This window comes from Phoca vitulina, unplaced genomic scaffold (assembly GCF_004348235.1).
Source record: "Phoca vitulina isolate PV1807 unplaced genomic scaffold, GSC_HSeal_1.0 scaffold7, whole genome shotgun sequence".
Taxonomy (NCBI): domain Eukaryota; kingdom Metazoa; phylum Chordata; class Mammalia; order Carnivora; family Phocidae; genus Phoca; species Phoca vitulina.
In genome coordinates, this window is record NW_022589710.1 from 2,082,234 (window position 1) to 2,102,035 (window position 19,802).

At 44.4% G+C, this 19,802-nt stretch overlaps 1 protein-coding gene across 4 annotated transcripts in view; it reads right to left on the minus strand.

Moving 5' to 3' along the window:
* Window positions 1–2,308: 2,308 nt before the first annotated feature.
* STXBP6 (syntaxin binding protein 6) overlaps window positions 2,309–19,802 on the minus strand; it is a 242,185-nt gene continuing 224,691 nt past the window's right edge. For all 4 annotated transcript variants that reach the window (XM_032404855.1, XM_032404853.1, XM_032404854.1 and 1 more), the window contains 2 exons: window positions 11,244–11,401; window positions 2,309–5,518 (listed from right to left, as the gene is read on the minus strand). In XM_032404855.1, coding sequence (XP_032260746.1) covers window positions 5,495–5,518; window positions 11,244–11,401 — 182 coding nt within the window. In that variant the 3' untranslated portion in view covers window positions 2,309–5,494. The remainder of the gene's footprint in view (window positions 5,519–11,243; window positions 11,402–19,802) is intronic.

The following is a 19,802-nucleotide window of genomic DNA, read 5'->3' on the forward strand; positions in this document are numbered from 1 at the left end:
TGAACACACAAAGACAGGAAAAAAAAGAATACATGTTCTATTAAAAAAAAAACAAACTTCACTCCACCTGAGAATCATTAGCATATAAAATGTCTAAAAGACAACATGAGGACAGTGGCGGTACTCAGCAGCAACTGACTCAGAATCCCTTAGTTCTGACCACTGGTTCCCGTGGACCAAGGGAGGCAAGAGAGCTTTGCCTCCTTAGAGTACGTCCAACAGTGTGTGGTGGGATGGGCCACGGACCTGCCACCCTCCTCCCCCGCCCCTGGAAGACCATGACTCATCAGCAGAAACAAGAAAATGTGGCACAAAACTTCAGGGGTGGCAAGAGAAAACATGACTCAGGAAATCCCGAGGCTCCAGATGGGGCTCAAGGGAGAAATATAATGGGGGGTCAAGGCAGAAGGTTACATTACAACAGTAATTGAGCTGAAATGCATAGTATATTTAATTTCCTTGACAGCTTTAATTGGCTGGTTTAAACCTAGTAAGCATCTGGGGAAGCCAGGTGCCCTACCATCCGGAGCCTGCTTAAGTCATTTCTTTTTTCTTTGCAAAAGACAAGATGACCGGGGACACCAAGAAGGCGGGTTTGGGAGTAAAATGTGTGCATTTCTAAGAACTCCCCAATGACTGTCATGCAGCCAGGATGGAGGCTGTTGGAAGCCACTGTGAACCAGCCCTTTATGGTCGGTAACATGTAGGAGCCGTTAGCTAAAGCAGGATTTAAAAAGGGTTGGACAGCAAGGCGGAAGGGCACAGAGGGGAGAAAGGTTGGCGGGGAGGTAAAAATGAAGATTAATTTTGCGTCAGGCTGGCTCTGGCTGTGCCAAATCATTTTATATGTAAGTCCTGGATTTTTAAAAAGCAAATCAAAGGAAAATCCACCTTCCGTACCACTTCGGTACAAGAGGGCTGTTAGTGCATTCACATTTATAGAACCTGAGATTTGCTTTGTGGGTGGGATGTCTTCTTTTCCCATGTCTCTTACACCTTTACATTTCTCATACTCTGATAATGGCCCATCTGAGGCATTTTCTGGTGTTAATGACCCCTGGAAATACTGTCAGCTGCCTAGCCATGTCCAGAAGGGCAAGGAGGTATCACAAAGCGATTTCAGGGGCATTTAGGAGCACAGCTCAGCTCTTTTCCTGCTGCCAGTTGTGTGGATGGCATATGTGCGCGTGCAGACGTATGTGCATGTGCAAACGTGTGTGCATGCAGACGTGGGTCTAGCCGCCACCCAGGCTCACCAGTGCCAGGGGAGAGGCATGCAGAATGGATATCAACAGAAATAACACTCAAACATTTGCATTTCTGTTTGAAATTTATTTCTGGTATTTTTCTTCCCACTCTTCTTGTACCTCCCCCACTCCCGGCCCTCAATCTGTTTGTTTAGGCAGATGATGATTATGATGGGTCAATAGTTTTTCCTAAGCACATCCTTACTGATGCAAGGGGGAAGGCACCACTGATTTTTTTTTTTTAAACACTTAGCATATTAATCCTTCCCCCCAGATTGAGAATTAGTTGTGGTACGATTGCTAACAAATACAAATTATATTAAGAAAAAAAAGTCATCTCTGCAAGGCAATGGGTTTATAATTAGTTTGCAAGAACTGGTGCCTTTCACTACATAATTAACTTCGGGCTGCTTTCTTCATCTAGCCATCTCTCTATCCTCTCTTCTCTGAAAACTAGAGACCGCAGTCTTGCCCTTCCACCCGGGAAACACTTCAGAGTCCTGCCTGCCTTAAAAGCACATGTCCCCGCCAACCCAGGGGGCTGCTCTGTACTGTGTCACCCAAGCCACTTCCTTTGAAAACAAACGGGTGATGCGGTCGTTATTTCCATAAAAATAAATCGACATAATTTGATAAAGTCTTCTTTCCAATTTAACAGGGCATGAAACGAGTCTGCGGAATGAGGGCACATGCTGTAATGAGTGAGTTGAGCGCATCACCAGTATCAGCAGAAAGGGGATTGTTCATCGGCTTAATTCCTTTGCCCATGAGAAGAAAAAAACACACACACACACAAAAAACAAAACAAAAAAAACCCAACAAACCCTCTTGCTGGATAGAAGCTCATTGTCTAAATGAAGGTTAGCTCTTTGGTCTTTTTTAATGTTTCAAGTTTTCCCATTAGAACACATATAAGGAAATGCTATCCTTATGCTAATCCTAGCTCTTAGGTGTTCTGGAGGCCCACAAGATCTTCCCATCAGCATCAGAAACGTGGGGATGCCTGCCTTTTGGGTTGTGTTTTACAAAGTTGACAAATAATTGCGAGAAACAAACTTTCATCACAGAGTTAAAATATTTAATGACAAAATTAGAGTTAACCGTAATCACGAATCATAGAGCAGGTGTTAACTTGTCTCTGAAAGAAACAAAAATTATATTTGACATCCTAGAGAAACTTCTGAAGAATTAATAACTGTACCACAGACAGCAGCGGTGTTACGATTCTAAAAATGAAAAGCAAAACCTATCTTTATTATCCCTTATTGAGGGCATTCTGTAAATATTTTTACATAAATGCACAACCTTTGTTAGCCACAAAGTAGTAGTATTAAGACAGATTTCACTGTAATTGTAAGTCTAACACAATCTTTGTTTTTTCAGAGCTTAAAAAAAGTTAACTACTGATCTTGTTACATTTTACAAATACATTCTTTAATATGAAACATTAACCTGAATAACTGTATACGTCCTGTATGCAGATTATCTAATACTAGGTGAGGACTACTATGGACGGCTACATTCCAGGAAGAAGGGGTAATACTAGGAAGCTTCTTTTCTCTACGTGTTGTCAGTACAATTGAAGAAGTCCTTCACAGAGAGAGTATCCCCAAAACTCATAATGAAGTGCAGAAGTGAAACAAATTAACTGTCTTCTAGCAGCTTCACCCAACAAATTGGTCCCAAAGAATGTGACATTTTAGCAATTTCCTCTAGGTTAGACTTATATCTTGTATCGCAGCACCTTCTACAAAAGGATAGCAAAGAACTTCACGTGTGTCATCACAGGGCAGTTCTGCAAGAGGTCAGGAGGTGGAGGAAAGACAGAGGCTGGGGGCCTAGGTAGGGCGTTGACCCAGGGAGGTCAAGGGCATGGCCACGCCCTGGAAGCGAATCAATAGAGGGAGCTAATAGAGGTGTTCTTCTAATCCAAGCTATTTCCAGTAAGACTGAAGTCTAAAAGGATAAACAGAGAGTGAAGTAAGAGGGCAAGATTCAGAATACTTAACATTTATTAAGAGTAGCTATTACAATTCTACCAGGGAGGAAGAAGCTCCAATTTCACAGTACGCTTATGACCTCATCCTCTGCTACTTTAGAAGAGGCTCTGCAAACACCCTTGTTAGATAGTTGGCAACAAATTTTATTTTCAAGTCTGGCCAATTGTTGGGAGGTTTTAGATTTACCCTTTCAATTATTTATACCAACTATCTATCTCTGAAGCTGGAATCCAATTTTGGAAAATGAATATATCCATGTGGATGCGTGTTTTCTGAACTGAGGACTGCAAACAAAACCCGTTTTGAGTGATATTTTGGGATTTTCTTAGAAATTATAAATGCTTCTAATGGTACTCATCAGATAGATAGCAAGTTCTTTGCTTCTTTGACCTTTTTAGACACTGAAAGTACAAAATATTAAACTTGCATAATTTACCATATTAATTTTAGAGAGTTTTCTTGAACTGGACCATCTTCCTAAGAGGATTCAGAAATTTGTCTCCAGCAAACCTCATCTCCCTTTTGACATGTACTGTCTAAGATAACTTTTTTTTTTCCCCTATAGCCCAACTTTGTTTCCCAGGGAATGCTTTATCAGGAGAAATTAAGCTATTGAAGTCAGCATAAATAACCCCAAAGTCATCTTGGGCTGCCGTGTAAGAGGCTACAACGCGTGGACTCAGTCGGCTCAATGGGTAGGAGGATCAGAAAAGGGTCCTGAAGGTTCAGGCAGCTTAAAGATCAATGCACTGCAGTGGGAGGCTGAGACTGTGTCTGGGATGTGCAGCTTGCCTCCTTGTTTCACAAAGACGGAGCGCAGATTTAAGGTTTAGCATTTAATTCTCAGAGAAAGAAAACTCCCAGACTCTGAACCCAGCACTCTCGGGAGTAACGCAAAATCAGGACGTGTGGGAGCCAACTTCATTCGATCTGACTGCAGTCTAAAGGCTTCACGAGCATGTTTTATGTCAGACCGGGCAAGTTGCAATGGCCATGAAATACAATTTGTCAAGACACCTGCACTTTAAATTACATTAAATAAATAGATAGCAAATAACAACATCAGAACCTCCAAAAATCAGATAGAGAGACATTGAAGGTGATATGGTGAGGGTGTTTCTAAAATAGGCATGACTTTGTAATAAGAAGAGAGATTTTAAATGTAGTATCTTTTCACATTATCATTCACACAGACCTTTATCTGGACAAATCAATTCTTGATAAAAATCCAAGCTCTTTTCAATATCGGCTGCCGTAATTTGGGCCAATGACAAAAGAAAGAGACATCCATGAATGCACAGAGGTTTTTAAATAGGCTTTTCCTTACGTCTTTGATCTCAAGTTTTTACCCTTCCTATGAAAACTGCAAATAATCAGCATGGAAACAAGTACTGAAGTATTTAAACTGTAGCTCAGAAAGTAGATTTCTATCTGCCATTCTGATTTTGTGTTTTTTTTTTTTTTTTGAACGCTGGTGATGGCTCATGCAAAAGATTACTATATAAAAAGCAAAAATCTAAGACTGCTGTTTCCCCTGATAAATCCAATTGTTTGCCATAATACAGACTTATGTTTCAAGATACAGAATCTTAACCTTCAAGTTAGGAGTGGCTTGGAGACTGAGAGAAGCAATGACAAAATGACAGAGTCACTGCTTGACTCTGATTTCCAACCAGCAACAAGAACATCTGATGTCACCATGTGAAAAGGTCTTCCAGCTTAATATCACATTTTTTCTTTTTTAGTCATCTGTACACCCAAAGTGGGGTTTGAACTGACGACCCCAAGATCAAGAGTTGCATGCTCTGCTGACTGAGCCAGCCGGGCGCCCCTCTGGTTTAATATCAAGAAAAAAAAGACAACAACATGTTGTTGCCAGTTTAGACCCAGCTCAGCATAGCATGTGGTCCAAATTTCATATTCAAACTACTTACAAAAAAAAGTTAAAGAGAAGAGAAGACACATATGGAGACACACATACAAACATACAGTGGAAAAAAATAAAACACCGAACGAAACTGATGCCACTGCAGCATTTCTTAGCGCGATCCTAGTGAAATGTATAAACACAACGTCTTTTCTTTCATATTAACGTCTGAAACGGGAAAAGCAAAAAAACCTAAATGTCCGTATACTGGGCGGGGGGAGAAAAAAAGAAGCAAGCAGAGGTCCGGAATTCTTGTTAAGAACTGCTGAGCAAACTCTTCCATTTCTCTCGAGAGGGTCATCGCCGTGACAGGCAGTTTCTCAACACTTGTGCTTCATGGCAAGCTAAGGAGAAAGAGGGATGGCAAAGTGAGGCATTACAGCTTCGGGGAGAACTCATCGTGCTGCTCCCGTCCCCAAATGCATGACGAGAGGCAGCACCGAGGTTTCACTCGCTGTGGCAGATCGCCATATTATTATTATAAATTATTAGCATTTTCTCAAAGAGCCCACCGAGCACTGCCTTTGTTACTCCTCCTTACCAGCGGCTCCTTTGGTGTCACGTGTCCTGCTGGGGGAGCGTGCTATGCGGCTTTCCCCGCACTCCCCGGAAGGAGCCGATGGAACAGCCAGGGCGCAGGCAGAGTGAGGGACCCGCCTAGAACAGGTAGGAGTAGAACCGAGGTCTCTGGGCTCCCAGGTTACTAGTTACTCAGGAAAACCAACACTCCTCAAATGTAAGTATTTACTGATATCTTATAAAGTATTAAAAATCAACCGTAGGAAAACAATTGGCATTAATCCACTCAATATCCAGCCTGGACCTTCAGCCAAGTTCCAAAGCACTTGGCGAGATGAAGCGGTGTTACTGACCGGGACTGAACAAGAAAGAGACTGAATCCAGACCTCTATTTACCACTCCTCCCGCGGGTATTTGAGAAATGTGGCTTGCTGAAAGGCTAGACCCTTATAAATGGGAACACTAATACCACTGTATCATTCTGTAGCTTCCCAAGCCCAGCTAGAGCCCACGATGATATACTGAAGGCAACACAGGCAAGTATGGATCATAAAGTTAAATCTGACTTTGCTTTTCTTAGATCCTTTCCAAGGAGCCCGTACACTGAGGTGACCCCGAAGGCAGAGCTGCGCCTGAACTGTAATTCCTTACGTGTCTGGAGTCCGGCATTAGGGAGGGGGTTGGGACTGGGAGTAGGGGACAGGGTTCTGCCATTCAGAATGACTTGCAGCAAATAGCGGGTGATTCTCTTCAGGCAAGAGCTTTGTAGAAAGCCCTGTCATCTGCTTCATGACCAGGTTCCCGGTCCTTGAAGGATGAGCCAGGGAGCCCCCTGATTCCACACAGTGGTGCTGGCCGTCATTCTGGGCGGTGTCAACGATCCATCTCTCCAGTGTAACCCAGGGCAATCAGGGTCTGCCTTCCCTTTCTTCGATATCTTCAAGAACAAAGTCATAACCCTGGGGCTGCCACCTCAGTTAGGCCACCTGCGAGAGCAGCAAACCCTTCCTTTGCAGCCGGTGCACAGAGGGGATGGGCGGACCTAGCCCTTGGGCTGCTAAATTCACCGCAGCTGGAAGAGCTCCCCGTGCCTCTCTGCCTGGTGAAGCCAGCCTCAGCGAGACCTCCACAGAGCCTCTGCAGTGTGGACGCCACATCCGTCAACCATTGGACAGTGTGTGCAAGCGTGCCCGGGCTGCTCCCGTGCTAAGCGCTGTGGGTTTTTGCTCAGAAAGGGGGAGGTAGCTAGTAACTCCTGACCTCAGAGAGCTTATGGTCCAGGAAACATGGTGGGTGGGGGGCTCTCCTTCTGATCTGTTCCACGGCCCCGCCACCTGCAGCCCCTCCACTGTATGGACTCCACTTCTTGCTCCGTCTCTCATTTTAATACATTATTTAGCGATGTGGACCACTCCAATCAACACAGAGCTGTTAAGTGTTGTGCATAATGAATACCAAACATAAATATTTGATCAGTGCTGCTGTCCTGTTATTCACGGAGCTGTTAACCTTCAGCTAATGGTCTCGTGCCAATTCATACAGTCATTAATCTTCAGCAACAACCGGGCCCCGGTTACTGCTACCGTGGGTCTGGGATGGCGCTAAGCCCAGCCCCCGCCAGGTGGGGCCGTGGCCAGCTCAGCATCGCAGGAATATGACGGGACTGGGTCTTTTACTATTTGAAGTATCTTTGCGGAAAGTGGCACCATTTCCATGCTACCTAGGGTTTTTGTTGTTTGTTTTTTTAAAATTCTCTGGGAGTTGGAAGTCTTGGAATATGGAAGGCAGGGTTGCTTCTTTGCTGCAACTTTGCTGCATGACCTTGAGCTCTAAAGTCACAACTGCTCCATACCTCAGTCTCCTCATGATCATAAATATCATCTCTAACTCAAATGCTTCTGGGTCAGTTTAGATGTCAGAGTTGCTACAGAAGAGGAGATTAAAATTTCCTTCAGGTGTATTTTGTTTTCTTACTATCTCATGGAAAGCTTTCTCTTTCAAAGCTGTGTGAACAACTCCCTCTAAATAATGATAAATTGTTACTCATATTGGGGGGAGTTTTAAGAGGCCTGGACTCTTGAGGTCCCTTCTGGTTCAGGGACCCAAAGGAAGCAGGTGACCATAGTGAGGACAGAGGCAGCCGCTCCCTGCCAATGAGAGAAACCCCCACTTACCACCCCCTGCCCCGCAAACGTGAGTGTGTACAAAACAGGGCAGATCGGCATTCCTTTCCGTGAGAAATGGCATCTGAGGATGCCTAGGTGTGGGTGCCGCTCTCGCCTGCTGACTCAGTGCCTGTGGCGGGTGTCAGAGCTGGGCGCACACGGCAACGATGTGCCTTCTGGGGCAGGGGACAGTGAGCAGGCCTGCTCTGTGGCTGCGCTACTTTCCTAAGGGCTGAGATGGTGCCAAGCCCGCAGCTCAGGAAGGAACCACGCTTCCTCAAGGCAGGCCAAACAGAGCTGGGGGAGACGGGGTGCAGGAGCAGTTTCCATCTGCTTTCCTGGAGTTAAGCACCCACATATCTTGATGGCAGGGCTGTGCAAAGGTGATCCACTCACTAATGGACCTGGGTCATTGCAGGAGTCCTGGGAAAAGTTAGAAAGATCCTTTTGACCGCAGTGTAGAGAAGTGTACCATAGTCTCTGGCTGGGGTGACATGCCCTCATTCAACCAGGAAGCACGGAGGGTCTCACCTGGTCTTGCTGTGGTCTGCGAAGGGTGCCGGCATGTACCCTGTGTCTCAACTCGTAAACACAGCCCACTCTTTATGAATCAACACAGCTGCTTGTCTGGGGGCGGAAGGTTTGGGTTCCACCTCGGCACGCTGTCCTCACCAGCAGGTCTGGTGGGGGCCTGGCCGGGGAAATGACATCTTCATGGTCAGGCCACGCCAGTGGGTTTAAATCGGGAGTCCTAGTCCCTGGGAAAATAGCCACACCTTATCTAAAGTGGTCATTCTCCTCGTTAGGAATGCCGCCAATGCTGGTGATTCATAAGCACACATCCCAGTTTTAGAAAACCACGTCTGGCCAGGATAGTGCCTAGCTCCCACTCCCTCACATGCACTAATAGACACCAGCAACCCCTTCACCTCCCTCTTAGAACACCCACGGGCAGGGAAACCAAAACAAGGGCATGCCGCCCCCTCCCTCCTCCATCTCTCCTGAAAACAGGCCGCTGGCTGGCACTGATCCTCCCAGTGGTCAAGGCCAGAGGCCCCTTTGCCTTTGGTGGCCTAATCAGTTTCTAATCTGACAGGCCCTGTTTCAAGGGTTATTCTGGGTTTAGAAAGTATCCGCCTTTAGCAGGAGCCCTGCCCAGCCCACTCTGGGGCGGTGGGGGGGGGGGGGGGTTGCAAAATCTTCATCTCCAATTCCTCCCCATCCCTTTGTTGGGGTCCTCAATCACATTTCTCCATTCCCCTACATAGGTGCTCGTTATGGGATGGAATAGGGCAGGTTCAACAGAACTATTTTCATGGAAATTATTATCGCCAGTATTAATTCAGATCTGTATAATGTCAGGTATTGTGATCACAGATTTATAGGTTTGAATTCATTCAATTCTCTCGACACCCTAGGAGACAGGCACTGTTATTAATTAGCCTGAGTTTACTGATGAGGGAATTGGGGCTTAGAGAAATTAGGCACTTGCCCAAGGTCATGGGGATGGTAAATCAAACGTAAGATGTTAAACACACCATACTGTCTTCCCAAGCACCCAGCAAACTTGGCCACAACATCAGGGAAACAGGGCGACCAGGGCCAAGAATCATGGCCATCTGGTCAGGTTATCCAACCCAGTGTTTGTACAACTGCCTCTGAGGGGGACGCCCACATGGATGACCTCCAGGTATTGTCTACTCTGCCTTAGGAAGAGCGATTTCACAGACTTCCTTGGTAACCTGGCTCATGATTTCATCATTCACCTAAAGTCTGGTTTTAGCAGAATCTTATCAGTGCACTGCTGACTGTTCTATCCTGTGAGGCAAGGTCCGGAGGAGAACTGCCTGCACTATCACCCCTCCCAGACTGGAAGACAATTCAAAAATGACTCCCGTTAGCATTCTCTTCCCCAAATCAACACTTTGAATGCTTCTCCAGACTTCCACTACCACCCCTCCCCCAACCACAACATTTGCTGTGGTTATAAATGAAGCTGGGGCAAGAATTCTAGCGTTTCCATCTCATCATTTCTGTCTCACAAAGGCTGGAGAAGGGACCTTAAATCTGAACCTTCTGGAAATCTTCAATCTGAGCTCCCTCTTTCCGGGACATGCGGTGAGCAAGGGTCTGGCCTCCAGCTTGGCCACCCTGCATTTTCAGCCAGATCTGGCTAAGTCTCCTCCAGGGAAGCCCACATGGGCCCCTGAGACAGGGGTGCAGTAAGACCCCGTCACAACAGAGAGCTGATGATGGAAGGACACAGCTCTGTGCAAGGGGGCTGCGGGACAGGAGAGCAGGAAGCATCCCCTGGGGTTCGGATCCACAGTCAGTGCTGGGCATGAGCCCCTGGGTGAGGCCAGCCAGCCTCAGCTGGGGAGACCTTTCTGGTTACTTTTCAGGTTGTGCATTCTCCCTTCTTCAGCAGAGCTGGGGTTTTCCGTTGAAGCAAGTTAATTTTTTCCCCAAAGGTCACCTGAAAAGCATATCTGAAAGGCCGGATCATGAGTCGGAGAGGCCAACAGTTATCAGCAGGGGTTGTTTCTGGAAACCTAAATTCCAATCCCTAGCCAGACAGCTGCCCTTTGACCTGAAGCACAAGATCAGTCATAAATCCTCTTTATCCCCTGACCAACAGGGCCACTCTTTCCTTTGGTTTGTGACTGCCTCAGAGAGCTGGCTGCCAGTAAAAACTCCCCTTTCCCCTTCTGGAAGGCACAGTCTTCGGGAGCGTGTGAACGTGCATGTGTGTGCCTGTGGTCACGTGGGAAATGCCATGACCTGGGTTCAGAGCAGGTAGGAGCCCTGGGGGGCAGCTCCGCATGAGTCAGGGCAGCCTTAGAGATCCAAGGCCCCTTGCAGAGGGGCAAGTAGCCCTGAGGTGCCCTGTGTGGGTTGGAGGTGGGGGGACTAGAGCTGGCTTTTCATACAGTGAAGAGATAAGAACACAGGATGCTGGGTTCATGACCGTGACCGGAAAAGGACGGCAAGGAAAAGTAAGCACGGGCAGCCCCAAGTCCTTTCCAAGCATTGGCCATGGGGGGAGGGATATTCTTGGATCTGACCTCCTCCTCCCCCATCCTCTTCCCTGAAACTTGAGCCCTAAAATTCTGGGCAGGAACTAAGGTTGGTCCACATTTCCCAAAGATCCAGATCCAAGGTCAGAGACAGAGAGAAAGACGTTAGCAAGGAGAGAAATGAAGAAACAGGTACAAGAAGCACTCTTTCACGATTCTGGTACTTACTAAGCAGCAGGTTGTATAAAAGGTGGAAAAAAAAGGGCTTTTGTATCTCCCACTATGGGAAACACACTGCAGTAAGTTTCTCGGAGCCAAAGCTCCCTGAGCACCTGGAGTGGAGACCTCCGCCCCTCTGCAGGACCCACCTTGTGTGCAGTTTCCGCGAACTGCTGGGCGCTGTTCTTCATGTCTTCCGTCTTCTCCTCTGCTCGGCCTAACCGCTCCCCGCGCTCGTTCAAGGCCTGGCTTGCTTTCTGTACGGCGCTGGTCACACTATCGGCCGCTGAATGGAGGATGCTGTTCCCTGAAGAAGCACAGCAAAAGCGTCAGAGGCCGCCTTGGCTGACCTCCAGCGACAGAACCCCGTAAAGGCGGAGCACCTGCAAGAGCAAGACAGGTCCCTACAGAGAAGCTTTGGGTATCTAGGAACCAGTCAACATTTCTTCTGATCTTGTCTGACTGCATGTGTGCAGGAAGAGGACCCCCGGGCTGCAGGACTTGGGCAAATGCCAATGGCTTCTCTCGCATCCCCTTCACTGACACAGCCCTCTCTCCTGCCATTCTCTTTGGTGAGGGTCCAAGGGACAGGGGCCATCTGGATTTAGGACTTGGCTTGCAAAAGTAAATGGAAATCCTGACAAGTTTATAGAGTTAGGCAAGTTCAATGAGACATATCTGGATCTTACGCACATTTCCTCTTGACCTGGGTTTAGGTGAAAACCCACAGGGAAAGGGGGCACAGAACTTTTCCAGAGAGAATGCTCTGTATTCCTTTCAACTCCTCCCTTCCATTTTACCCTGCCATCCCTAGATGCATGGCTTCTTGTAAGCAGCTGTGAATTGGTCTCAAAGTTCAGAGGAGATGTGCCAGCTCCCAACCTTGAATCCTGAGCCATGGCGTGGTTGGCTGGGCCTCCTTGCCTCTGATCTCCAGTTTATGAAATATGGGGCCTTAATACTGCACTTAGCCAGGAGGTGGAAAATGGTGACAGAAACCAGCCTCAGAAGAAACTAAGGACTTCCAGATTCATGAGAAAGTTGAAAACCATCACACTTCAAAGGATTATGTATCCCTGACATCCCATTTGCCAGGACTGGAAAACACAGTTCAACAGTGAAGAACTGGCGGATGCATAACCCACTGAGAACCAGCGACTTCCAAATTACAACCCAGGAAAATTTATAGCTGTATTTTGTTAACATTGAGTAGAAGATATTTAATAGCATTTTATGTAATAGCTTTATGACTTTGGTAAGTTTATTACATCATTTAACTTTGTACTTGGGATGGATACATCTAGCCACAGACAGCTTTTAATAGAAATGTAGTCTACCCCCCCAACCCCCCACCTCCAGTCTCAGCTGTAAAGGCTTCCTAATTTCTCTTCTGTGGGAAAAGTCTGTGGTTTGTGGAACAGAATCTCAGGCACAGAAAGTGCCTGGTGCCTACGAAGGATTCTGTAAATTGTTTCCCATTTTTCTTCTTTAGGAGTGGATTTTAAGGGCTTCCACTGTGTGCTAAGGGGAGGAGAATGGGGGTAACTTGGTATTACTCAGTTGTATTAAGGACTCCATGAGCCAAGATAAATCAACACAGATTAATAGGGACTAGAGGAGAGGAGATGAGGCTCTGGAGGAAACTGGTGGAATACAAGGACTGGAATGGAAAGTCTATGTCTTTAGAACAGATGGAGGAGGAGGCGAAGTCTTGGTCCCCCTCAGCTTTCACATCATATTCATGACTATGATGATAGCCTAGGTTAGACCATTCCCTAACATGGGAATAGCATGTTCCAATCTTAAGTACCTTGACAAATATTATCTCATTTGGCTGTCACACAAATTCTCCTGAGAAGACTGAGACTAAGTTGAGGTTAAGTGGTTTGCAAGGAAGGAAGTGGCATGGCCAACACTGGAACCTGATTTTCCAATGATTCTTCCTTATTCTGTAGTTTCTTCTTTGCAGATATGGTGTAGGTTGTGGGAAGCAATGCAAGTAGACAGAATTGTGAGCAGACTAGCAGAGACAGATTTTGACAGTTTATTTCCCAAGGTAATGCCTGACTGTTTCTGTCCTCAAGGTATTCCTCTTGGTCAATGAAGAGTTATTGCCCATGCTGTACTGTAAGTCAAGCGGTCTTGAGAAGAAAGAGGCCAGTGGGATGGAATGGGAAGATGGAAAGGACTGGAAGGGACAGAGGAGTGGGCGGAGCACACTAAAATTTCCTCCCTTTCTTGCTTCCTTTCACATACCCACAGCTTAGCCACCAGAGGCTAGGGCAAATATGGGGCAGGGAATCTGAGACTTGACAGCCAGGAATAGCTGTATTAAACCAAAGGGATTTTAGAATTAGCTACCATAAAATTAGGAGGGTATATAACTAGGACTTGTCTTTTCCCATCGAAATTGACCCTCATGATGTCCTCCATGTTAGACACATCTGTGTTTCTGGAATAAGCCATACTGTCTTGTCATGACTTCCTGAACCTTGTACAAGGTATCAGGTAACATTGCATCCAGTTTTATATGATACTGTTTAACCAATAGGCATTATTACTAAAAGAGAACCAAAAGCTGTCTTCAGTATTCAAAGATGACACTGATGACCACAATCAACAGAAGATCCACCTCCAGGTATTTTCAGACATGAGGATGGATTTGAACAAATCTCAGGGCCTTAGTTGAAATGACCTCTCTCTCCTGGTTTCAATTCTAACCATATTTCAGGCTCAGTGAAGTCTCATCACCTTTGTCAAGCTTCAGGTCAACTCCAAACCCTCCCTCCTCTCAACTCTGTAAGAACTGTCTATATCCTTCATCGGCACTTATCAAGGACATTCATGGGCAACTTTTCTACCTCATTTTTCACCTGTAGATGTAATGACTTTCTAGCCAGGTGATAAATTCCCCAAGGGGGCACCATTTCATTATGTTGGCCATTCCTTAAATCTTGAATCTTTCTCCTCTTCCCTTGGGTCTCCTGCTTGCTTACTTTCTTCTCTCTGAGATCTTGCTAAAGCTGCAGTTCCGGGCTTCTGTCCTTGGCCCTCTTCTCTCTCTCTCTCTCATTCTCCAGACTCTCCCTAGATCAATTTTACTCAACTCCTGGCTTCCATGACCGAATTCCATCTTTCGCTAGGTTGTGCTGCTAAGCTCCGGACCCATATGTTTTCTTACTTGACAACTCCAGGAGAGTGACCCAAGGTCATCTGGAATTATGTCTAAACCTGACCCCACTGTCTTTCCCTTCACACCTGCTTTTCCTTTGGGGTCCCTGGCTCAGTGAATAACCCCACTATCTGCCCAGCTCAATTCAGAAATCTGGGGGTCCAGTCTATATCCTCCCTTTTACCCCGTATAGCTAAACTTGCCTTCTACACAGCTCTCTACTTTCTGTTCTTTTCACCATCTTCACTGTTTCTGTGTTGACCTAGTTCCTCCTGCTTTCAGAGTTCTAGCAATAGCCTTTTTTTTTTTTTTTTTGGTTCATCTTCCACACTTTCATACTAAACTTTTAAAAAGGCGAATCTGTTACCATCTCCCGACTCAAGATAAAATCGAGACTTTTGCCTTGCCTTTCTCTCAGCTCATCTCTTAAACCTTGCCAAATTACCCAAATTTGTACAGATGTGTCAGGTTTCTTTTACTTACATGCCTTCATACTGCTACCTCTGCCTGGAACCCTGCTTCTCATCTTAGCCTTCCTAAAGTGGCTCCTTCAATACACTTCAAACTCCCTCTTAGGGAACCTTGTCATGTCTAGCCCACCCTACAGCCTGGTTGCCCCTAACACACACATTATTGTGTATCTGTTTCAAATGGTGCATTTTACAGGGCGCCTGGGTGGCTCAGATGGTTAAGCGATCGACTCTTGATTTTGGCCCAGGTCATGATCTCAGGGTTATTAAGTGATTAAGCCCCGCATTGGGCTCCCTACAAATGGTGCATTGACTTCATGCATGTAATTGTTGGCTATCTAGGGTGAACTCCTTGAGGGCAGGGACCATGCCTTTTTCATTTCTGTATTCCTGATCCATGGCATACAGAAGATAATATATGTTGGTTGACTGAGAGGCAGGAAGTATATATCATCCTTCCTATGATTTCTTCATGGCTTAGCAGGAAGTTGGACCATTAACTGATGCTGTCACATGATCTAACTAGGTCCTGAAATTCTGAACTTGCCAAGTGACTAAGGGATTAGTCTTTGTCTAATGGAGTTAACTATCTCATCTAGCGATTGTGCTAGGAATTCAATGAGTTAAATAAAAAACAAAATGTAGGGGCGCCTGGGTAGCTCAGTCAGTTAAGTGACAGACTCCTGGTTTTGGCTCAGGTTGTGATCTCAGGGTAGTGAGACTGGGCCCCATATCAGGCTCTGCAATCTGCTTGGAGTCTGCTTGAGATTCTTTCTCCCTCTCCCTCTGCCCCTCCTGTTCGTGCCCTCTCTCTCTCTCTCAAATAAATAAATCTTTAAAAAAAAAACCCCAAAATGTAAAAAGGGGAATGCATTTGCTATAGTAAAAGGCAAGGGGGGAGGCTGATAAAGAATCTGTTGTTACTAGCCTTAAAACAAACAACTGTAAGGTATAAAAATAACCAACATTAAATAGCTTAATAAATAGATCCAATGTAAAAATAACAAGTTTCCTGAACACTTACTATGTTCTAGGCACCTACTAAACCTGCTTCTCACAACCACCTTACGTGACGGGCATTACATGGTCCCACTTCTATCAACGGGAGCACCAACATCAAGAGAGAGGCTTAGCAATGTGCCAAGGGTCACATAGTCAAGAAATAGCACAGCTAAGTTTTGAACCCAGAGAGCCCACCTCCAGAGCCAGTTCTCTTCCTCATTGTGTTAAATGGGCTCTCCATGGGAATTTTCTTGTATGAGATTAATGAGAGTCTGCATTAACTGTGTGGAAGGAAGACCTCAGTACAGTAGTTCCTCATGCAACCCTTAAAATCATGATACAAAACAAAATATCCTATTATTATTATAAGTTAAAAAAACTTACTGTAGAAAATTTAGAATACACATTACTATAAAAAAGCAATAAAATCCTGTAATATTCAATTGCTTAGAGATAACCACAATTTACATTTATGGTACATTTTATTCTAGTAATTTTTCTGCACATGCTTTTCTAAAACGTGGCTGGGACCATACCGTATATATTTAGTTTCACATCCTACTGTGGACACTACCCCATGTCATAAAAAATTCTTTAAAAATACTGTATATAATGGTTGCATAACACTACTGTAATTTATTTGACTCTTTCCCTTTTAGATACTGGGTGTGTTTCCAAAAGGTCTGCTTTTTGACACGAGGTTGCGGTTACCTTATTGAATTTACACACACACACACACACACACAGACACGATCTTTGCCCACATCTGTGACGATTCCTAGAAATGAAATTGCTGATTCAAAGAACATACACACTGTTGAGGCTCTTGATGCATGATGAAAATTGCTTCCCTGAAAGATTCACTCAACTGTCAACACCATTCATTGGTGTGCACGCTATGCGCCAGGCACTGTTATACTGACACAAATGGCAGAATGACTTTGAGGGAGTGATTTAACTTCTCTGATCTTTCCTCATCTGTCAAATGAGGGTCATGCCATCCAGCTGGTTTGGTTGTTGTGGAAATGAAGACGAAGATGTATGCCAAGTGCCTGTAGGTGCTCGGTGGACGTTTGTCCCTCCACCTCCTTCAGACCACATCTGCTCTCTAGGAACTTTGGAAAAATGGCACCATCCCACCCAATTCCATTGCACATCTCCCTCTCTTCTCTCCTTATTGTGGGGCTAAGTGTCTTTTTTTTTTAAAGATTTTTTTTATTAATTTATTTGAGAGAGAGAATGAGATAGAGAGAGAGAGAGCATGAGACGGGGGAGGGTCAGAGGGAGAAGCAGACTCCCTTCCCTGCTGAGCAGGGAGCCCGATGCGGGACCCGAAGGCAGCCGCTTAACCAACTGAGCCACCCAGGCGCCTCATGGGCTAAGCATCTTGAGGCTCCCAGAAGACCCTTCTTAGATATCTTTATATACCTGTGGTGCCTAGCTCAGGGTGTTGCTCTGAGAGGCAGCTGAGCACAAACTCATTAAATCAAGGCATGCTTTACTCAAAAGTTGGGGCCCATCATGTTGTGTTGAGTTTAAATCTGGAAATAAAACAGTCTCCCAAGGCAGACAGAACAGTATTTCTCTCTAAATAGACAGGAAGCATATTACTACCCAAATTTATTCAAGCAGTCTGAGAAGAGGCTGTCAACCACAGCAAAATAAAGTCAACTGCCTTTTGAATTATAGTCTCTGGAGAGTAGAGACCAGTCTTACTTTATTGATGTTGCATTTACATCAGTTCCACTCGGTATGTGTTTTTAAAATATATATAAATATATATAAATATATATATGCTGGCATCTCTTGTTTTTTTATGTTGGCGTCTTTTATGTGAAGTGATTGAGTAGACTTTAAAAGCTATGGCTTGAGATAAAGCAATAACACTGTATTCAGTCACTGTTTGAAAACACAATTAAAATAAATTTAAATGTATAGGAAAACAAGGGGAAAAGAATAAGGTGTATTGATAAACAACAATAGAAGAGAAAGAGGAGGGGGGAAGATTTTCAAAAGCACACAAAACACGCCAACAGCTCAAAGATCAACATAATTTCTTTATATTGTCCTAGACTTCAGGTTGTATCTTGGTAATCAAAATTCCTAATTCAATAGCTAGGAAAGAGGCAACTTCAAGAATTTTTACCAGCTATCTCCTCTATCAAATATCTATATTTCCATATCTATCTATATCTCTATATCTGTATCTATAAAGATGACACATACAGATATGTATATTTGAAATGCAAAATATTCATCTTGTTTGGAAAAAAGCAGGAAAATCATCTAAAAAAATAAGTGATCAGTAAATATATGCCAGTCTATACTCAGTGCTGAGTAAACACACTCATCTCAGAGCACTGTTTTAAAACTGAATTGTTTTGGGGGTGCCTGGGTGGCTCAGTCAGTTGAGCATCCAACTCTTGGTTTCAGCTCAGGTCATAATCTCAGGATCCTGGGATCGAGCCCATGTCAGGCTCCGTGCTCAGTGTGGAGTTTGCTTGTCTCCCTCTCTCTCTGCCCCTCCTCCTACTCTCTCTCTAAAATAAAAATAAATAAAATCTTTAAAAAAATGGAATAGTTTTAATAGTTTTGCTTAGACTACTTCTACTCTATAGTCAATTTAACCATGTAGGAAGAACTGTACAATAAAGCCCCATGTATCCAAACTAACTTAAAGGAAAACCAATTATAGAAAAATATATATAACATGGATACAATAAACTCACAAAAATTGGCAGGGAGCTCCATTATATTAAATCTGTTAATAGACCACGGACACTGGGAACTCTCATAGTGTCTGTCCAAAGTGTTTAGTAATAATTTATTCACTGGGTGGCTTAAATAGTCCCTATTCTATTCTTGCCTATGGTATTACTATTTTTTAGCAAAGCTATTTTCATGGGTGGACATAAAGTACACTTAAGTCTGGTCCAGTATTAGTGACATTCAAATGAACTTTCCTTGTCGCTTTTTCCTTTCCTTTTTTTTTTTTGCTTCCAATCTTCACTGCTCAGGGTCTTTACCAGGAGAGGACATAGCAAAAGAAAAGTCACATGGAAACTAGGTTGCCAGACTGCCGGGTCCCTTCTCAGATCTAAAGCCACTCGGAACCACTAATAGACTCTCCTTCCTGAGAGGAGGGTGCAGCTCCACCCCCACCCACTGCCAGTAGCTGATGTTACATGGTAGCCGTGATGCTTCCTAGGGGGTTCTGCTTAGGACTGTGACTTGTGCTAAACATTCTAGAAATGAATATAATTTAAATAATAACGATGATATTAACTTCTCCAAACAGAGTAATTAAATGCAAAGGCCTACCCGGTGAAACAAGCTGGTTCTTAATTCACAGACTCCATTCATTATCTGTGAGCTTGGGTAAATTACAAAGCTCCCTCTCTTTCCATTGACTAATCAATACTAATCACACTGTTGCATCTCAATGTTGGACCACCTCTAGGATTCCCTAATGGAGATTCTTCCGAAAGGTTAAATTTCATTTGTACTTTTGTGGTAACGACTAATCAGGCAAATTCTGTTACAAATCCAGGCTACTTTATGTAAAACCTTTCTAAAAGGAAGAGTTGTTAACCCATGCTGGGCAAAGATGCAGTATGCCTGTCAGTCAGCCAGTCACTCACAGAAATAGCTAGCATTCACCGAATGTCTGTTCCGTCTGGGTGCTGTGTTTAATTGCCAAAGTCCTCCAAGGAATATTTTCTCGTCCTATTTTACAGTTGAGGAAATGAGTGCTCAGGGAGGTCGAGTAGCTTACCCAAGATCACCCAGATCTCGACCCCAAAACTCTTTTTTTTTAAAAAATATTTTTAAGAATTGTATATATTTAAAGTATACAACATGACGATCTGATATACACAATGAAATGATTACTACAATCAAGATAATTAACATACCCATCTCGGATTTTTTTCTTCTTTTTTGGTGAGAGCACCTGCAATCTACTTTTAGCAAATTTCTAGTATTCAATACAGTATTATTAACTACAGTCATCATGCTGTGCATTAGATCTCTAGACTTATTCATCCTATACAGCTTCACTTTTG